The sequence below is a fragment of the Bos indicus x Bos taurus genome, chromosome 21 (assembly GCF_003369695.1).
Source record: "Bos indicus x Bos taurus breed Angus x Brahman F1 hybrid chromosome 21, Bos_hybrid_MaternalHap_v2.0, whole genome shotgun sequence".
Classification (NCBI taxonomy): Eukaryota; Metazoa; Chordata; class Mammalia; order Artiodactyla; family Bovidae; genus Bos; species Bos indicus x Bos taurus.
In genome coordinates this window covers 58,273,073-58,288,396 of record NC_040096.1, presented here as the reverse complement: position 1 = coordinate 58,288,396, position 15,324 = coordinate 58,273,073, and the positions used below count along the sequence as shown (strand labels likewise).

Genomic DNA, 15,324 nt, shown 5'->3' with positions numbered 1-15,324 from the left:
GCCCCAGCCTTGGCAATGTTGGGTAAACTGTGGGCCACTGATGCGAGCATCCCCACGGGCTGCTGTCTATAGCCTATTTGTGAGTGTTTACAGCAGCTTTGTTTACAAAAGTAAAAACTTGTGAACAGCTTAGGTATTCATCAACAGTTGAACAGGATAAACAAACTGTGGTATATACATATCATGGAATACTGTTCAGCTGTAAAAGAAAGGAACTATTTAAATATCCAACATTGTGGGTGAATCACAAAAACACTGCTAAATAAAGGAAGCAAAAACAAAACAAAACAAAACAAAAACCCAGGCACTGCATGATTCCATTTATGTGAGTTTCAAGAACAAGCAAATCTAATCTGTGATTTTAGAAAGCAGAACAGTGGTTGCTTCTGGGGTCAGGACAGACTAGAAGGCGCAAGGAAGCTTTCTGGGCTGATGGTGATACTGTGTGTCATGACAGAGGTGTGGTTTACACTGGTGTATGCATTTGTCAAAACTGATCAGATGCTACACTTCAGATGGGTGTATTTCACTATATGTAAATTATACCTTGATGATTCAAACAACAACAATATCATCAATAATAATATAATAATGAAACCACCCATGGCATCCTTTGGGAAATTATTCACTGAATCCCCACATACTGTTGCACTCTTCATGGTGCCCATTATTAAATCTAGGGCATAGTTTTGATTCTGTTACACATATTCACATGTCTTGAAGAACCATCCCGAACTAATAGTGTCTATATAAACTCCACCCTCTCCCTCTCCCCTTTTCTCTTTCCCTCACTTCCATTCCTTTTGCAATTCCAAGCAATTCTTCCCAGTTGGATGTAGGTCTTCCAAAACCTCTGGGGTAAAGCTATATGATGTCTCTGCTTTTCTCAGAGCAGAGCAAACCGACTTTGTTGCAAGCTTTGTCTGTACATGGGTCCCTTCACTCAGCCTGTGCCAAAGGGAAGGACGCGTTCTCCCCAAGGACCCCACGGACTGAGTAATGACAAGGGAGGTCCTGCAGCAACCCCCGTCAAATGCTCTGTCAATGACTTTTTCAAATTGTGGCCGCTGTGCAGGCTGAGACGCTACCGGTACCCACCACAGGGACCAAACCCAAGAAGAGAGAAAACTTGTCTCTTGCAAAAAAAAAAAAAAAAAAACGCTTAAGAAACTGATGTTGACAGGCCTCCCTTTCTCTCCTCCCTGTCCCTGCCCCGCACCCCGTGTGCTCTGTGAGCCCAACTCCTCACTCCCACCTTCAGAGGAAGCAGATTTAATACCCACGCTGAGAGAAGATGTTCTGTTATTTTTCATGGGAAATTAAACCCGACCCTGCTGTCAGTTAGCTCATGCCCAGGAAGGATGGATAGCCCAGGCTGCAGTGCTTAACCCCAGCTCAGAGCACGTCACCTGGCTGGGGGCCAACCATGACGTCACCTGCCACTGGGTGGGGGTGGGGGTGGGGACGGCAGGACAGGTTGGAGAGGCTTCATCTGGGTGATGGATGGTGGCGAGGCCAGCCTTGGTGTCACCTACAATGGTTCACCCCTGACACCAGCTTGGACCCACACATCCAGGGGACACTCAGGCTGCTCCTGCCTCTTTCAGCTCCCAACGCTACCTCGTGTCCCGCGGAGGAGAGCTGGTGGTCGGGGCTGGTGATCGTCATCGCGGTATGCTGTGCCTCCCTGGTGTTTCTCACTGTGCTTGTCATCATTTGCTACAAAGCCATCAAGAGGTGAGTATTCACCCAGCTCTGGCGCCAGAAGGGACTCAAACTGGGCTCAGGGCTCCTCCACCCTCCTCCATTCGTTTTTGTTTTTTAATAATAAAAATTGTCAAGCATTTAAGAAGCAGAAAGAATGTACAAAGATCACCCACCTACCTTTACCCTGATTCAACAGTTATCAAGATCTGGCTAATATTTACTGTTTCCTGTTCCTTGTATCTTTTTCTTTGCTGAAGTATTTTAAAGTTGATCTCAGATATTATTCCCCTCCCCCCCCACGTCATTTTAGGGGGTTCTATGAGCATTTGACGAGCACCAGTTATATGTCAGGCTGGAGGCAGGATAAAGCTCCTCTACCCACTGCCAGGGGCTCACTCCAGGCCTGGGAGGATGGAAATAATTCTTGCAGGGTGGGTGACGAATCCCCTGGAGGGGGCACCATGCTGGTTTGGAGCTGGAACTAGGTTTTGGAATCTGATCAAAATTCAGACTCCAGTTCAAGCTGTGTGACCAGGAGGAAATCACCTTTCTGGTCCCCAGTTTCCCTATCAGTAAAACGGGGGTAAAGAATAATGATCTTGCCCCCAGGGAGTGGTGAGATGCCCTCTGTGAATGGTCTGCACAATATGTAGCAGTGCTACATGGTCAGCAGTGCCTGGCATAAGTTTGTGCTCACCAAGAGCTGCACCAGCTTTCACTGTCTCCATAGTGGAAGATGGAAAAAGGATGAGAGAGAAAGGAGCGAGGTTCTCTTGGGAGAAGGAGAAGTAGAAATGCCTCAGAGAAGGTCTTCTGTGAATGCTTTGGCCAACTGATGCGAAGAGCTGACTCACTGGAAAAAGACTCAGATGCTGGGAAAGATTGAGGGCAGGAAGAGAAGGGGGAAGTAGAGGAGGAGATGGTTAGATACCATCACTGACTCAATGGACATGAGTGTGAGCAAACTCTGGGAGGTACTGAAGGACAGGGAAGCCTGGCATGCTGCAGTTCGTGGGGTCCCAAAGTCAGAGACAATTAGTGACTGAACAACAACAACAAGGCTGGGTTTTGAAGGATGAATAGGAGTGCTCCCAAAGGGTCATGAATGAACCAAACAGCATATTATCTTTCAGTAACACTTGCTGTTATTTCTCTTAACTACCATCTCGCTTGGATGCTTTTGAACTGTGGTGTTGGAGAAGACTCTTGAGAGGCCCTTGGACATGAGGGAGCTCAAACCAGTCAATCCTAAAGGAAATCAATCCTGAATATTCATTTGAAGGACTGATGCTGAAGCTGAAGCTCCAATACTTTGGCCACCTGATGCAAAGAACTGACTCATTTGAAAAGACCCTGATGCTAGGAAAGATTGAAGGCAGGAGGAGAAGGGGACGACAGAGGATAAGATAATTGGATGGCATTACTGATGCAATGGACATGGGTTTGAGCAAACTCTGGGAGATGGTGAAGGAAAGGGAAGCCTGGCGTGCTGTAGTCCATGGGGTCGCAAAGAGTTGGACATGACTGAGTGACTGAACAACACTATCTCACTTTGCCTTTCAGACAAGGTTATCAAGCACCTTGTTGAGTTGGGGTCTGAAGCTCAACATTGTTATTGTTGAGGCCTGAGGCCGAGGTGTTACAACACAGAACCTCTGGCCCCACCCCTCTATTTCCAGTTCTTAGCTTTCTCCCAAAAAATGGCCTCCCTGGCCTTGGGGGACGTTCAGTCAGTCAGTTCAGTGGCTCAGTGTGTCCGACTCTTTGTGACCCCATGGACTGCAGCACACCAGGCTTTGGGGGACTTTAGGGGACAATATAATCAAAAGAGGAACAATAATGTTGCTTGCAAAATACCAGAGGATTTGTTAATATGTTTTTAAGAAAGTTTTTTTTTTAATTCCCTAAGACCCAAAGTTAAAGGATCTCTATTGAGCAATCATAAGACCAAAGTTATTTAAACTTTACCCTTTTAATCAGCTGTTCTATGTGGTTTCACTTTAATAATTCAAGAGCAGAAAGAGTAAACTATCAAGTTGAGTTTATTTTTGTGTATGGTGTTAGAAGGTGGTCTAGTCTCATTCTTTTACAAGTGGTTGACCAGGTTTCCCAGCACCACTTGTTAAAGAGATTGTCTTTAATCCATAAACTATCAAGTTGAGAGTCTTAAAACCTGCATGTGGTCAGGCACCCAGGGCGAAGGGCCGCATCAGGCCAACAGCCGGGACCAGGCAGGAGAGGCAGGAGTCATGTGAACCCTGATGTGGATGAAAAATCGTTTCAGCTGAGAGCCTGCTGCAGCGGGAGGAGGATTTTAAGAAGCAGAGCAGCGCAGGCATTCAGAAGCGCCAAGCATCAGGAAGCCCCTGTGATGGGGGTGGGGGGTTGGAGATGAGGGTGGAGGGAGGCTGGAGGAAGCCCCAAGCCCGATGGGGATGTGGTTGTCCCACCAGCTGTAGCTGCTGGCCCATGATTCAGCAGACACAGGGAGCCATTGAAGGTTTTAGGGCAAGTGTTCAAGATCCACCCGGGGCACTGCCAGAGAGTGGGGGCACTAGTCCCCTCAAGGACCCCCTTCCCTCAGAGACAGGGTGCATCATCCTTTCTTTTTTTTTTTTAAGATTCTTTTCTTTCCCATATAGACCATGACAGAGTACTGAGTAGAGGTCGGTGCTATACTGTAGGTCCTTGCACGCTATGTTGCTTTAGTCGTATCCAACTCTTTGCCACCCTATGGGTTATGGCCTGCCAGGCTCCTCTGTCCATGGAATTCTCCAGGCAAGAATACTGGAGTGGATTGCCATGCCCTCCTCCAGGGGATCTTCTTGATTCAGGGATCAAACCCACGTCTCTTATGTCGTCTGCATCGGTATGTGGGTTCTTTACCACTATCGCCACCTGCGAAGCTCTGTAGGTCCTTATTAGTTATCGATTCATATTTTATCTATAGAAGTGTGTATATGTCAATCCCAGTCTTCCAATTTATCACTCCAACCCACCCCCTGGTGGGTTTCCCTGGTGGCTCAGTGGTAAAGAATCCAATGGCCAATGCAAGAGACGTGGGTTCCATCCCTGGGTCAGGAAGATCCCCTGGAGAAGGAAATGGCAAGACACTCCAGTATTCTTGCCTGGAAAATCCTATGGACAGAGGAGCCTGGCGGGCTACCGTCCATGGGGTTGAAAAGTGTCAGACACGACTTAAGCGACTGAGAACAAACTTATTAAAAAGATGAGGCGTGCATCTTTTTGAATTATGGTTTCAAAATGCATCATCTTTTTAATAAACTGAGGCTCTTCCAAAAGATATGCTTCTGCCTCCTCTCTGCTCCAAAACTCTCCTGAAGAAACAGGCTACCTGCTCCAACAGTAGGAGGACTGGGCAAACCTAACAGGTGAAGCAGCTCACTTGGATGTCTCCGCTCTGGGCAGTGTCCGCCGCGTCTGTCCTGCCGGGCTTTGTTTCAGCGGAGCTGGGGGACTCCCGGGAAGGCGAGGGGAGGCACCACCCCACCTCCAGTCAGAGCACCAGAGAGCCTCCCTTGTCTCCTTCCACAGGCTCTGGGTCTTGGTTCCCGAGCCTGTCAGCCGCCTGGAAAAACAGATAACTCACTTCAGATGGCTCAATGGATCTCTTCCAAGGCGTGGATGGGACGCCTTCCGGGGTGTGGGCGGGGCTTCCTCCCCAGGGGTGTGGGCGGGGCTTCCCCCTACCGTGTGGGCGGGGCTCCAGCCAAAGGAATGGGCGGAGCTCCCCCCAGGGGCTTGGGCAAGTCCTGAGAACAATAGAATTTCTGAAGAATTTCACGAATAACAGAGGTGCGAGCTGTTAGCAATCCCAGGACAGAGGATGGACGCAGTACCAGGGAAATGTACAGGGCCTGGAGACTCAAAAGAGGGGCTGATCAGCAGGACCTGTGGTTGGAACTGCTGGAGATGCAGCCCTAAAAAACAAGTGCGGGGAGAAAACGCCCCAACCTTTCTCCATGCTCCCAGATATCCTGAGGTGCCGCCCACTGGCTGAAACAGGGGAGCCCAGGAGATACCTACAAAGGTGTCAGCACCCCGACCCATGTCGTAAATGGAGCGCAGTCCTTTTCTGCCTTGGCGCCAAAATGTGCATCCTCTTCTGGGGCAACACGCAGCCCTCTGCCTGTCCAGATCCTCACGGTCCAGAGAGGGTGTCCCTGGCGTCCTAAGATGGATAATCAGTGTCAGGAGTGGGTGCTACTCGCGGCCAGTGGAGGCAACAATAGAGTCTGGTTCTCCCAGAACCCTCCTGGAAGGTAGCTTGACCTGGGGAAAATGGATCAGCCCCTTGTGGGCTGCGGAAGGAGGAGGCAGCAGAAGTTACACCCAGTGCGGGACAGCAAACGCCCCTTCCCTGCTCCCCCAGCCGACCTCTGTAAGAGATAGCCTGGCCAAGCAGCTGTCTGTGTGCATTTCTCTCCAGAGTAAATGGAGGATTTCTTCCTCACAGTCAATTCTCTTTGGTTAATAATTCATCTGAAACATGCCTTTTCTCTCAGGAAACAAAAGCATTGCATGTCGCTGTGAAACCATTAGAAGGGAAATTCAGTGATAAACCCTGCTTTCTTAAAAAAAAAAAACACCTTCTCACAGCCTGGAGTCCTAGTGGAGGACTTCCTAGAGATCTTTGTGAATGGCCGCAACACAGCCTTATGGAGCCAGATTGCTGGAAGGATGGTTCTAGAATCAATTGCAATGGAAATGAGGTGATTCTGCAGGTGCCAGCTTGGCTTGGTATGTGGGGTGTGGCCTTGGGGAGGGGAGGAAACTGGGGAGCAGATGCAGACAGAGCACCCCCTCCATGCCCTCTCTAGTCATTGACCTTGATAGCAGGAAGGTGGGGTGTGGTTAGCACTTTCTACATACAGACCCCACTTCCCAGGTGGCACTGGTAGGTAAAGAATCCACCTGCCAATGCAGGAGACATAAGAGACACCAGTTTGACCCCTAGGTCGGGAAGATATCCTGGAGGAGGAAATGGCAACCCACCCCAGTATTCTTGCCTGGAGAATCCCATGAGCAGAGGAGCCTGGCAGGCTATGGTCCATCGCAGAGCCAGACACGACTGAAGTGACTTAGCATGCATGCACACACACACACACTCAGTGGATCAAATTTCATCTTGTGACTCAATAAACATTCCCAATGTCCCAGCTCTGCTGGGTGATAAGATGCTCAGGGGGTATCCAGGTTGGGGGAGCTCAGAGGAAGGGAACCTCACCCAGACCAGGGCCCCTGAGAAGTGTTTTTGGAAGAAGATGGGCATCCCATGTGTTAACCAGTGGGACTAACACATGCAGTAGCCCCCAAGTCCCTGTCAATAACCCGAATTCTGGAGACTTCCCCACCATGGGAGGCCCACACAGTTTGCATTTCAGTGGCTCATTGCCCTGGCATTGGCGTGAACAACTTCTTTATCCGCAGGCCCAGGATGGTCAGGCCCCAGGCTCTCGGGTGTTCTGGATGTCATGCTCCATCCAGGCCTCCTCCCCACCCAGGGTCTGGCATGTACCTGTCATCAGACCACAGGACGGCCTGGAGCTGTTTAAAGAACACAGGACTGGGTATCCAGAGCCCTGCATTCCATTCCCAGCCCCAGCCCAGTTCAGTGGGTATCATTGCCCTCATCTATAATGTGGGGGAGCCCTCCTAGTCTCTACTCAGATCCCTGAGCTTTTGTTTCCTGGCCCTGGGATGTTGGGAGGACCAAGGCCACCGGGTCCTTCTGCTGCCAGATGTGTAAATACTGGGCCAGGTGCCAGGGCTGTGCTTGGCCTGGGCACTCTGGTAGTGGGCACTTCCAGCATAGCCCCTGGCCTCACTGCCCACACTTCTGCAAGGACACCTGTGTGTTAATCAGACCCACCCCACCCACCCCTGCAACAGTTCAGTTCAGTCACTCAGTCATGTCTGACCCTTTGTGACCCCATGAACTGCAGCACGCCAGGCCTCCCTGTCCATCACCAGCTCCCAGAGTCCACCCAAACCCATGTCCATTGAGTCGGTGATGTTATCCAACCATCTCATCCTCTGTCGCCCCCTTCTCCTCCTACCCTCAATCTTTCCCAGCATCAGGGTCTTTTCAAATGAGTCAGCTCTTCGCATCAGGTGGCCAAAGTATTGGAGTTTCAGCTTCAACATCAGTCCTTCCAATGAACACACAGGACTGATTTCCTTTAGAATGGACTGGTTGGATCTCCTTGCAGTCCAAAGGACTCTCAAGAGTCTTCTCCAACACCACAGTTCAAAAGCTCAATTCTTCAGTGCTCAGCTTTCTTTATAGTCCAACTCTCACATCCATACATGACCACTGGAAAAACCATAGCCTTGACCAGACGGATCTTTGTTGGCAAAGTAATATTATTACAATGGGAGAGTCGTGTCTGGAGGGAAGACCAAGGTTCTGTGAGCAGGGAGGAGGAATCTTGTCCACGGTGAGACAAGGACAAGCTCCAAGGTGCACGGTGTCCACTGCCCGGGTAGGAGGGCCAGGGAGCACCCCACAGGCATGAGGACTCCCAACACTGAGGCCGCTCTCCTAGGTGGGTTTGTGGCCTCCACCCTTCATCCGGAGAAGAGACCTGTGTGGCGGAGACATGGCCCCACCCCTCCCAGGCCCCTCCCTGGAGTCATCCCCACTCCCCAGGCACCGGAAGAGCTCCCCGCCTCCTCTGGCTGCGCACAGCATGGGTCCTGCACCCTCTGCCATCGATTAGCCATTAAGTCACTTGACAGCCATTTCCTTCTAATTTACAGGGTATTGGCTGAAAGACCAATAAAAGGCTATGGAACAGTTTGGCGGACCCTGCAGGCCGCTGATTGCAGACAATGAGCAAGCCTGCGGCTCCTGGGAGCAAGCGGCAGTGTGTGCGCGTGCCCGAGCGTTCCCGGGCACGCGCGTCAGCTTTTTGTGGTCAAGTTGCTTCCAGTAGAACAGGCACTTTTGAACACCCAGGTCTGCTTGACGGGCCTTAGGACCCACTGACTGGCACAGCCTGCTCACACATATTTATTGAGTACCTACTGTGTGCTGGGGCCTAGACTAGGCGTTGGGGATGTAGTGATAAACAAGACTGGATTCCTGTTCACCTCCTCCAACTGGGGGAAGCCGATCAAACATATACACACCAGCAAATTAATAAATGAACTGTTTTAAAAGACTATGAATGCTATGAAGAGGGGAAAAATGAACCTCAGGGTAATGAGGGAGAGGAAGAGAAGGGGGGTAAAGCGAGGTTGCTTCTTCCATTCCAACTGTCAGGAGTATCATGCGTGACCCTTGAGGGGGCTTTATGGTTGGAAAGTATGGTTAGGGCTTTGAATGTTCATGATCACTTTTTAATTCAATTTTTTTTTTACTAAAGCAATACATGCAAGTAATTAAAAAAGCAAAATGAGCCTCAGCCTATTCATAAAACCAGAAGCCCCCTGAGTGTCCCTCTTTCTCCCCCAAATCTCATTCGTAAGAGGCAACCACTTTTTAAAAAATATTAATTTACTTATTATTTGGCAGTGTCAGGTCTCAGTTGTGGCGCATGGTCTCTCCTGGTGTGGCCCAGGCTTAACTGCTCTGTGGCAGGTGGGGTCTTAGTTTCCTGATCAGGGATTAAACCCAAGTCCCCTGCATCGCAAGGTGAATTCTTAACCACTGGACCACCAGGGAAGTCCCAAAGGCAACCATTTTTGAGTGTTAGCTGTTTCTTCTGGTATTTCCCTCCATGTTCTAAGTGATATGGATACTCTACATTTTCTGTTGATTTTAAACATTATCCACTGTATCCATTATCCATTTTTCACTATAGAAGGTACAAGATTTAGAAACTAATACTACTCTGAAATGTAAATACAAAACACCTGCCCTCTTCCCAACTGCTTCCTCGAGGTTCCTTCAATGAGTGGATCAACGACTACCCAAGGTCCCCTCCGTATGACACTGTATAAATATTGTTCACAGCTGAGTCATGTAGTGTACTATGATTAGCTTCCTTCTCTGGAGTTAGCAGTGCCTTCTCCCAATATGTTCAGATACATTAGGTGATCAATTTGTCAGTTCCGTGTTTGTCTTGGAGATTCCGTCCTCCTCTCCAGGTGGATGGTAGCTCTCTCGGCTTGATGTGCAGCCATTGGGCTATCGTTGTCTTCAGCAGCTTTCCAAGCCTCGCCTCTGGGAACTTGCCACACTCGGCTCTCTCCCTCCCCATCTCCCACTCCAGTTCTTCCTTTCTTTAGCTTAACTCCATCATAGAAGATTTTTCCAAGGTCTTTCCTGAATCATAGACTCAATAGCAAATCAGTCAGTGAAGTTAGTTTTCTTTTTAGGATTTACATTATTTGGGGAGCTTTGGGGTGCCCCAGCAGAGGGTTAGCTCTTACTGAGTGTGTGGCAAGTTGAGAAGCCATGGTTCCTCGGGCAGCTGGGAGACTGTAGAGGAGGGCAAGAGAGATCCCTGTGTTGTCTGAGCCAGAATACGCCTCTGTGGTCATAGGAGGAAGCTGTAGCTCAGGTCACAGAGGTTTCCAGCCTTCCTCTCACATTCTTTGAGGACTCAGGGAGCTGCCCTCCTGGCTTCCAGCTGAGTCCTTACTGCTCACTCAAGACCCAGCTCAAACACACCTCCTCAGTCATGGGGCCCTGGGCTGGGGTTGACCTTTCTTTCTTGCCAAGTTCTTTGAGTTGTAACTCTCCCTTGATTTGCATTTCTGCTTTCTGCTCTTAGGTAAGTTAAAAACAGTTGGTGTTTGCATGTTTGTGTGCTTGTGCACAAGTGTGTGAGTGACTGTGTGTGCACAGACACACACATTAGAGGGGGAAGCTGTCGTCCGGTCTCACCCATGTTGTCTGTCCCCCACAGCGCCTGGCATGTGCCTGGCAGGTAGTAACTCTTCCATGACTTTCTGTGTCATGAATGGAAGCTTGTTGTGTAGATTTGAGAAATTCCACCTTTAAAACTGACTCATGGTAAAGAATCCACCTGCAATGCAGGAGATCCAGGTTCTATCCCTGGGTCTGGAAAATTCCCTGGAGAAGGAAATGGCAAGCCACTCCAGTATTCTTGCCTGGAGAATCCCATGGACAGAGGACCCTGGTGGGCTACAGTCCATGGGGTTTCAAGAGTTGGACATGAGTGAGCAACTAACACCTCTCTCCAAGGGGCCTGGGTGCTGTGGTAGGTGATGAAATCCCCTCCCAACAGTAGGAGGCAGGCTTAGGGGCCAGCTTCTCTGTGTGCCTGGGATCCTTGGTGCAGTGGGGCCGTGGAGCCCAGTGCTGGCAGATGGAAGACTCAGACAAGTCCCTGCTGCTTAGACCTTTCTATCCCCAAGAAACTCCATTCTCTTGGAACTCAGCTCTCCAGATACACTGGGTCAAGGTCATGGGGCAGTGTAAGGGGATAGATAGCAATTCCTCATACAAGGAGTCCTCAGTGGCTCCCACTGCACTCAGAATAAGATCCAGAGGCCTTGTCCTGCCAGCCGGTTCCCACGAAAGACCCGAGTCCCAGAACCTCTGCAGCACCATCTTTCAGCTGGCTCAACAGACATGACTGAACATGGAAGCCCTGGGCAGGGGGTGGGGATAGGGGCAGTGAACACAGGGGGCTCAACTGAGTGGGCTGCTCATCAGCCACATGCCTGGCTCACCTTCCCTGGTGATGGCAGAGGATTCGGGGCGAGAAATGGGGTGCTGCTTCTCATCTTCAGGGGACACCCAGAGGCCCAGAAAGGCTGTTTTGCTTTTTGTTTTTTTTTTCGTTTCTTGACCCAGCTTTGGAGAAGTCTGCGGTGTACAGAGGTGTCTCATGGTGGAACTCTGTGTATGTGAGCGTGCATGGATGTGTGTGTGTGTATGTGTGTACAATGCATATGTATGCATGTGTGTATAGGCATGTATGAGTGTATATGTGCATGTCTGTGTGGATGTGTGTTATTGAATGTGCATATGGGCATGGATGTGTGTGTAGTGTGATGTAGTGTGTGTGTGTGTGTTGGGGGTAGTACTGAGGTCCAGCCCCGGTTGGATCCAGGGATTCCCTCAGGATGACGGCGTCGGCGATTAGAATAGCGATAGCTTAATTAAGTATTAATTAGAGATATAAAGAGTGGTTAAATAGGGATAGCTCAGTGAGAAAATTCAGTGGAGAAAAGAGGCTGAATAACTTGGTTTACGTGGAAAACCAATAAAACTCCAAGACAAGGAGTTTGCGTCACCTACGTAGGCCGCAGGCGTCCTCCCGTTCTCCCGAAGGAGAGGAGACACCAAGGCCTCCCCGGTCAGATCTTAGAAGCCCAGGCAAAATTAGTAGGCTTGACGAGCCTCCACGTTCCAGATGGGAATTCAGCCAGAAGGTGAGAGAAAGAACGACATGGGGAGACCAAGCTTCGGTGAGCAAGGCCCGTAGCTTTATTTTCAACAGGGGCTTTTATACCCTAAGTTGCACACAGAGGATAATAGGGGGTGTGAAATCATGCAAAGTCAGCAGTCTTTGATCCTTATCGAAACCAGGGTTTCTTTTCTGCAAACTTATCGTATACAAATGGTTTAGGTGATTTACATCATCTTCTGGCCAGAAGGCCTGTTAACATTTTATGACTCTGACAAAGGTTTGTCGACCATAAGACTTATTTTCTCTAAGAGTAATTATTTTAAAGTTTGGCGTCATCCTCCGAAGGTGTTAGATAAAGTTGCATTCCTATAGGGCAAAGGTGCAGTGGGTTTACAACAAAGGAAAGAATTTATTACCTTAAGGGTCTAAAGTTGTTAAAACCAAGGCCACTACTTATTTTTTCTACATACCAACTATATTAATTAATACACTTCCAAGGATACAATACAGGGGATGTGGAAACTTGGCAGCAAACATTGGCTCAACAATGAAATCTACTAGTTTTATTCTAACAATTTCTAACTCTCCGAGAGGCTCTATACTATTTGAATATCTTAAGCTTCCCGTGCCTTTCACTGTTGGGAGACTGTAAACAATCATATGCATAGCTGTAGGAGTCCGGGTAAACCTGTCAGGCGAGTTAGAGAGCCATCTGAGGGGTTTGTGAACTAAAACACTCTTGTCACGCCCAGGAACTTTATTAACTGGATCTGTAAGTTAACTCTTTTTCAGAGAGAGAGATGGTGGTGGGGGACAGCCCCCCGTAAAGTCAGAGGAGTAGGTGAGAGCACAAAGCAGGAAAGTAGGCAGACTCTGGTTTTGGGGGTAGATGCTCGAGAATTTCCAGGGGGACTCCTGAGGCTCGATCCTGCCTTTGCATATGTTGAGCCTCCTTCCTCATGACCTTTGCCACGGGCGGAGTTCCTCACGCTGGCTCCTGGCAGGGTAGGCCATGGGGGGAGTCTGAGACCTTTAACCTCATGTCGCTAAGAACAGACCCTCAGTGGGCTGCAGGACACAAGAAACGAGCCAGCAGCCTCTACTCTCAGGCTCTCCGAGCTGTTCTTTGCCTCCAGCTCCCCCCACCCCTCACAGAGCAGGGGGCTGAAGGGGGAACCCATCACAGTGCTGTCAACAGGAACCGCAAGGAGGTCCTGGCTCTCCCTGCCTGGGCATTCTGCTGGTGGCGAGCCATTAGGGCCACCCTCCAAGCAGAGAACATGGGACCCCCAGGGTGGGAGTTTTCTCGAGGTGGGAGGCCCCGCCCCACGGCATTTGGGAATCAGACGTGGAGCCAAGGAAAATCTCACTTTCCTTTTTCTTGGTTTTAGGAACCAGGCCATGTAGGCAGCCGTGTGTGCCCAGCTTTTCCCGCACCCAGGCAGACGGGCCTTTCTCTGGTTTAGCAGGAACCCCCTGGTGGCTCACAGGGGGCTGTGCTGGGTCCCCACCAGCCGCCCTAGCACTCAGGAGCCCTGCAGGGTGCACATTAGGTAGGAAGTCTCTGCAGACTGGAGACCACTGGCAACAGGAGCAGCTCTGCACTGACCCTTTCCAACTGCATCATCCTGAGAACTAACATGACTTATGGAGCACTTACTGTGTGCCAGATGCTCCTTAAAGGGCTTGACATGCATTAACATATTTTTTAATCCTCCCCATAGGACTATGAAATGGACCCCGTTGTTGTGCCCATTTTATAGACCAGGAAACTGAGGCATGGTGAGGTTAAGTGACTTGTCCAAGGTTACACAGCCAGAAAGTGGGAGAGCTGGGTTTAGTGAGCTAGACATCTGCTTCCCAGCCCTTCCGCAGAATCACCCTAAAGTGCTGTGCTGAGAGAGAGGATGGGGATGAGGGTAGGTGTTCAAGGCAGAGCGTTGTCCTGCTGTAGGTAAAATTCCAGTGTCCACCAGGCTCCAGTGAATCGCAGAAGGGCTTCGGGGATGGGCTGGGGCAGCAGCCCAGGGAGCAGAGTGGCTGACAGCTCAGCTCCATAAGGGAGGGGAGCAGACCAAGTGTACTTCTCAGGAGAGCCCTTGGGACAGCCCATTCTCCCCTCGCCACGCCCAGGCTCTTGGACTGCTCCTGAGAGGTGCTGCACTAGCCAAAAGTTGCCCTCTTTGCTGGATGGAGCCCCACTGAGACCCCCTTTCCTGCCTGGGAAGCTGGCTGAGCCATTGAGAAGGCATTGAGAATCCCCCTGGGATTCTCTCCTGGTCCTGACCCCAGTGTCCCTCCAGCCACCATCCCCTCCACCCAAGCCCCAGGAATAGGGGTCTTGCAGCCAGCAGCCTGGCTTTAGAAATGTCTCCTCTCCTCCTGGCAAAAGGAATCCTACTCATTTACTACCCTCTCCCTAAAAAGGGCTGGAACTCTGTGCCCGCCAGGCTCTACCCATCTCCCTTGTAAGTTCCAGGATTCCTTCATCTTGGCATTATCTACCCTCAAAGGCCCTTAAGCCTCATCGCCCCTGTCCTTACCCATTTTAATTGACTTTTCAGACGTAGCCCAGGACTGAATATTTTAGGGAGAAAAGCAGAAAAATCTTTGGGCCCAGAGATTTTTGGGGGGAGAGGGGGCAGAGATTTTTGTCTTGATTTTCTGGAATTCTGATTCTGACAAAATCCCTCTATATTGATGATAAATTTAGGAATGTCAATTAAGTCCCTGCAGGGCCTCATGTTGGGGGCCACACAGGATCTCGCTGTAAAAAAATGCACCCCCCCACCCCCAATTTTCCAGGTCAGGTAGACCTCACTGAGTCAGAAATCAAGCCCACACAGCAAAGTCAGAACTGCTTGAGGCCCCTGGAAAGGGGTGGGTGGGAGGGAGGAAGAGTAAGAGAAACAGAGGAAGAAAGGTCCTGGGGAGAGGGAGATTCAGAGTCTGTCATTTCCAGGAGCCCATCACAAACAAGGCAATTCATCTGAGCCTTTTCTGAGTTTCAGAAAGTGTCTGTGAGCATCTATAAAAATGGGGTTTGGGGGGCCCTAGAACACAGTATGTGCTGGATTAAAGCAAGATGACACAGGCTTCTGGGAGCAGGGTCCTGAGAACTTTGGGGAATCTCCAAGAGGAGGGTGGCAGAGGGCCTTCCCAAGGTGATTGGACCACAGGGCCCATTTGGGGATGGAGGGCAGAGAAGGCCTGCTTTATCATCAGGAGCAGCAGAATGGTGATTCAGTAGAAAGATGTCTGGGTC

At 50.0% G+C, this 15,324-nt stretch overlaps 1 protein-coding gene across 4 annotated transcripts in view; it reads left to right on the top strand.

Moving 5' to 3' along the window:
- The window catches only part of PRIMA1 (proline rich membrane anchor 1), a 69,970-nt gene that overhangs the window by 49,902 nt on the left and 4,744 nt on the right, over positions 1-15,324 (top strand). For 2 of the 4 annotated variants that reach the window (XM_027521203.1, XM_027521204.1), the window contains exon 4: positions 1,608-1,737. In XM_027521203.1, the coding sequence (XP_027377004.1) occupies positions 1,608-1,737 (130 nt within the window). Of the gene's footprint in view, positions 1-1,607; positions 1,738-8,490; positions 8,893-13,450; positions 13,613-15,324 lie in introns of those variants that run through there. The other 2 variants (XR_003507391.1, XM_027521205.1) reach the window with 2 other exon arrangements.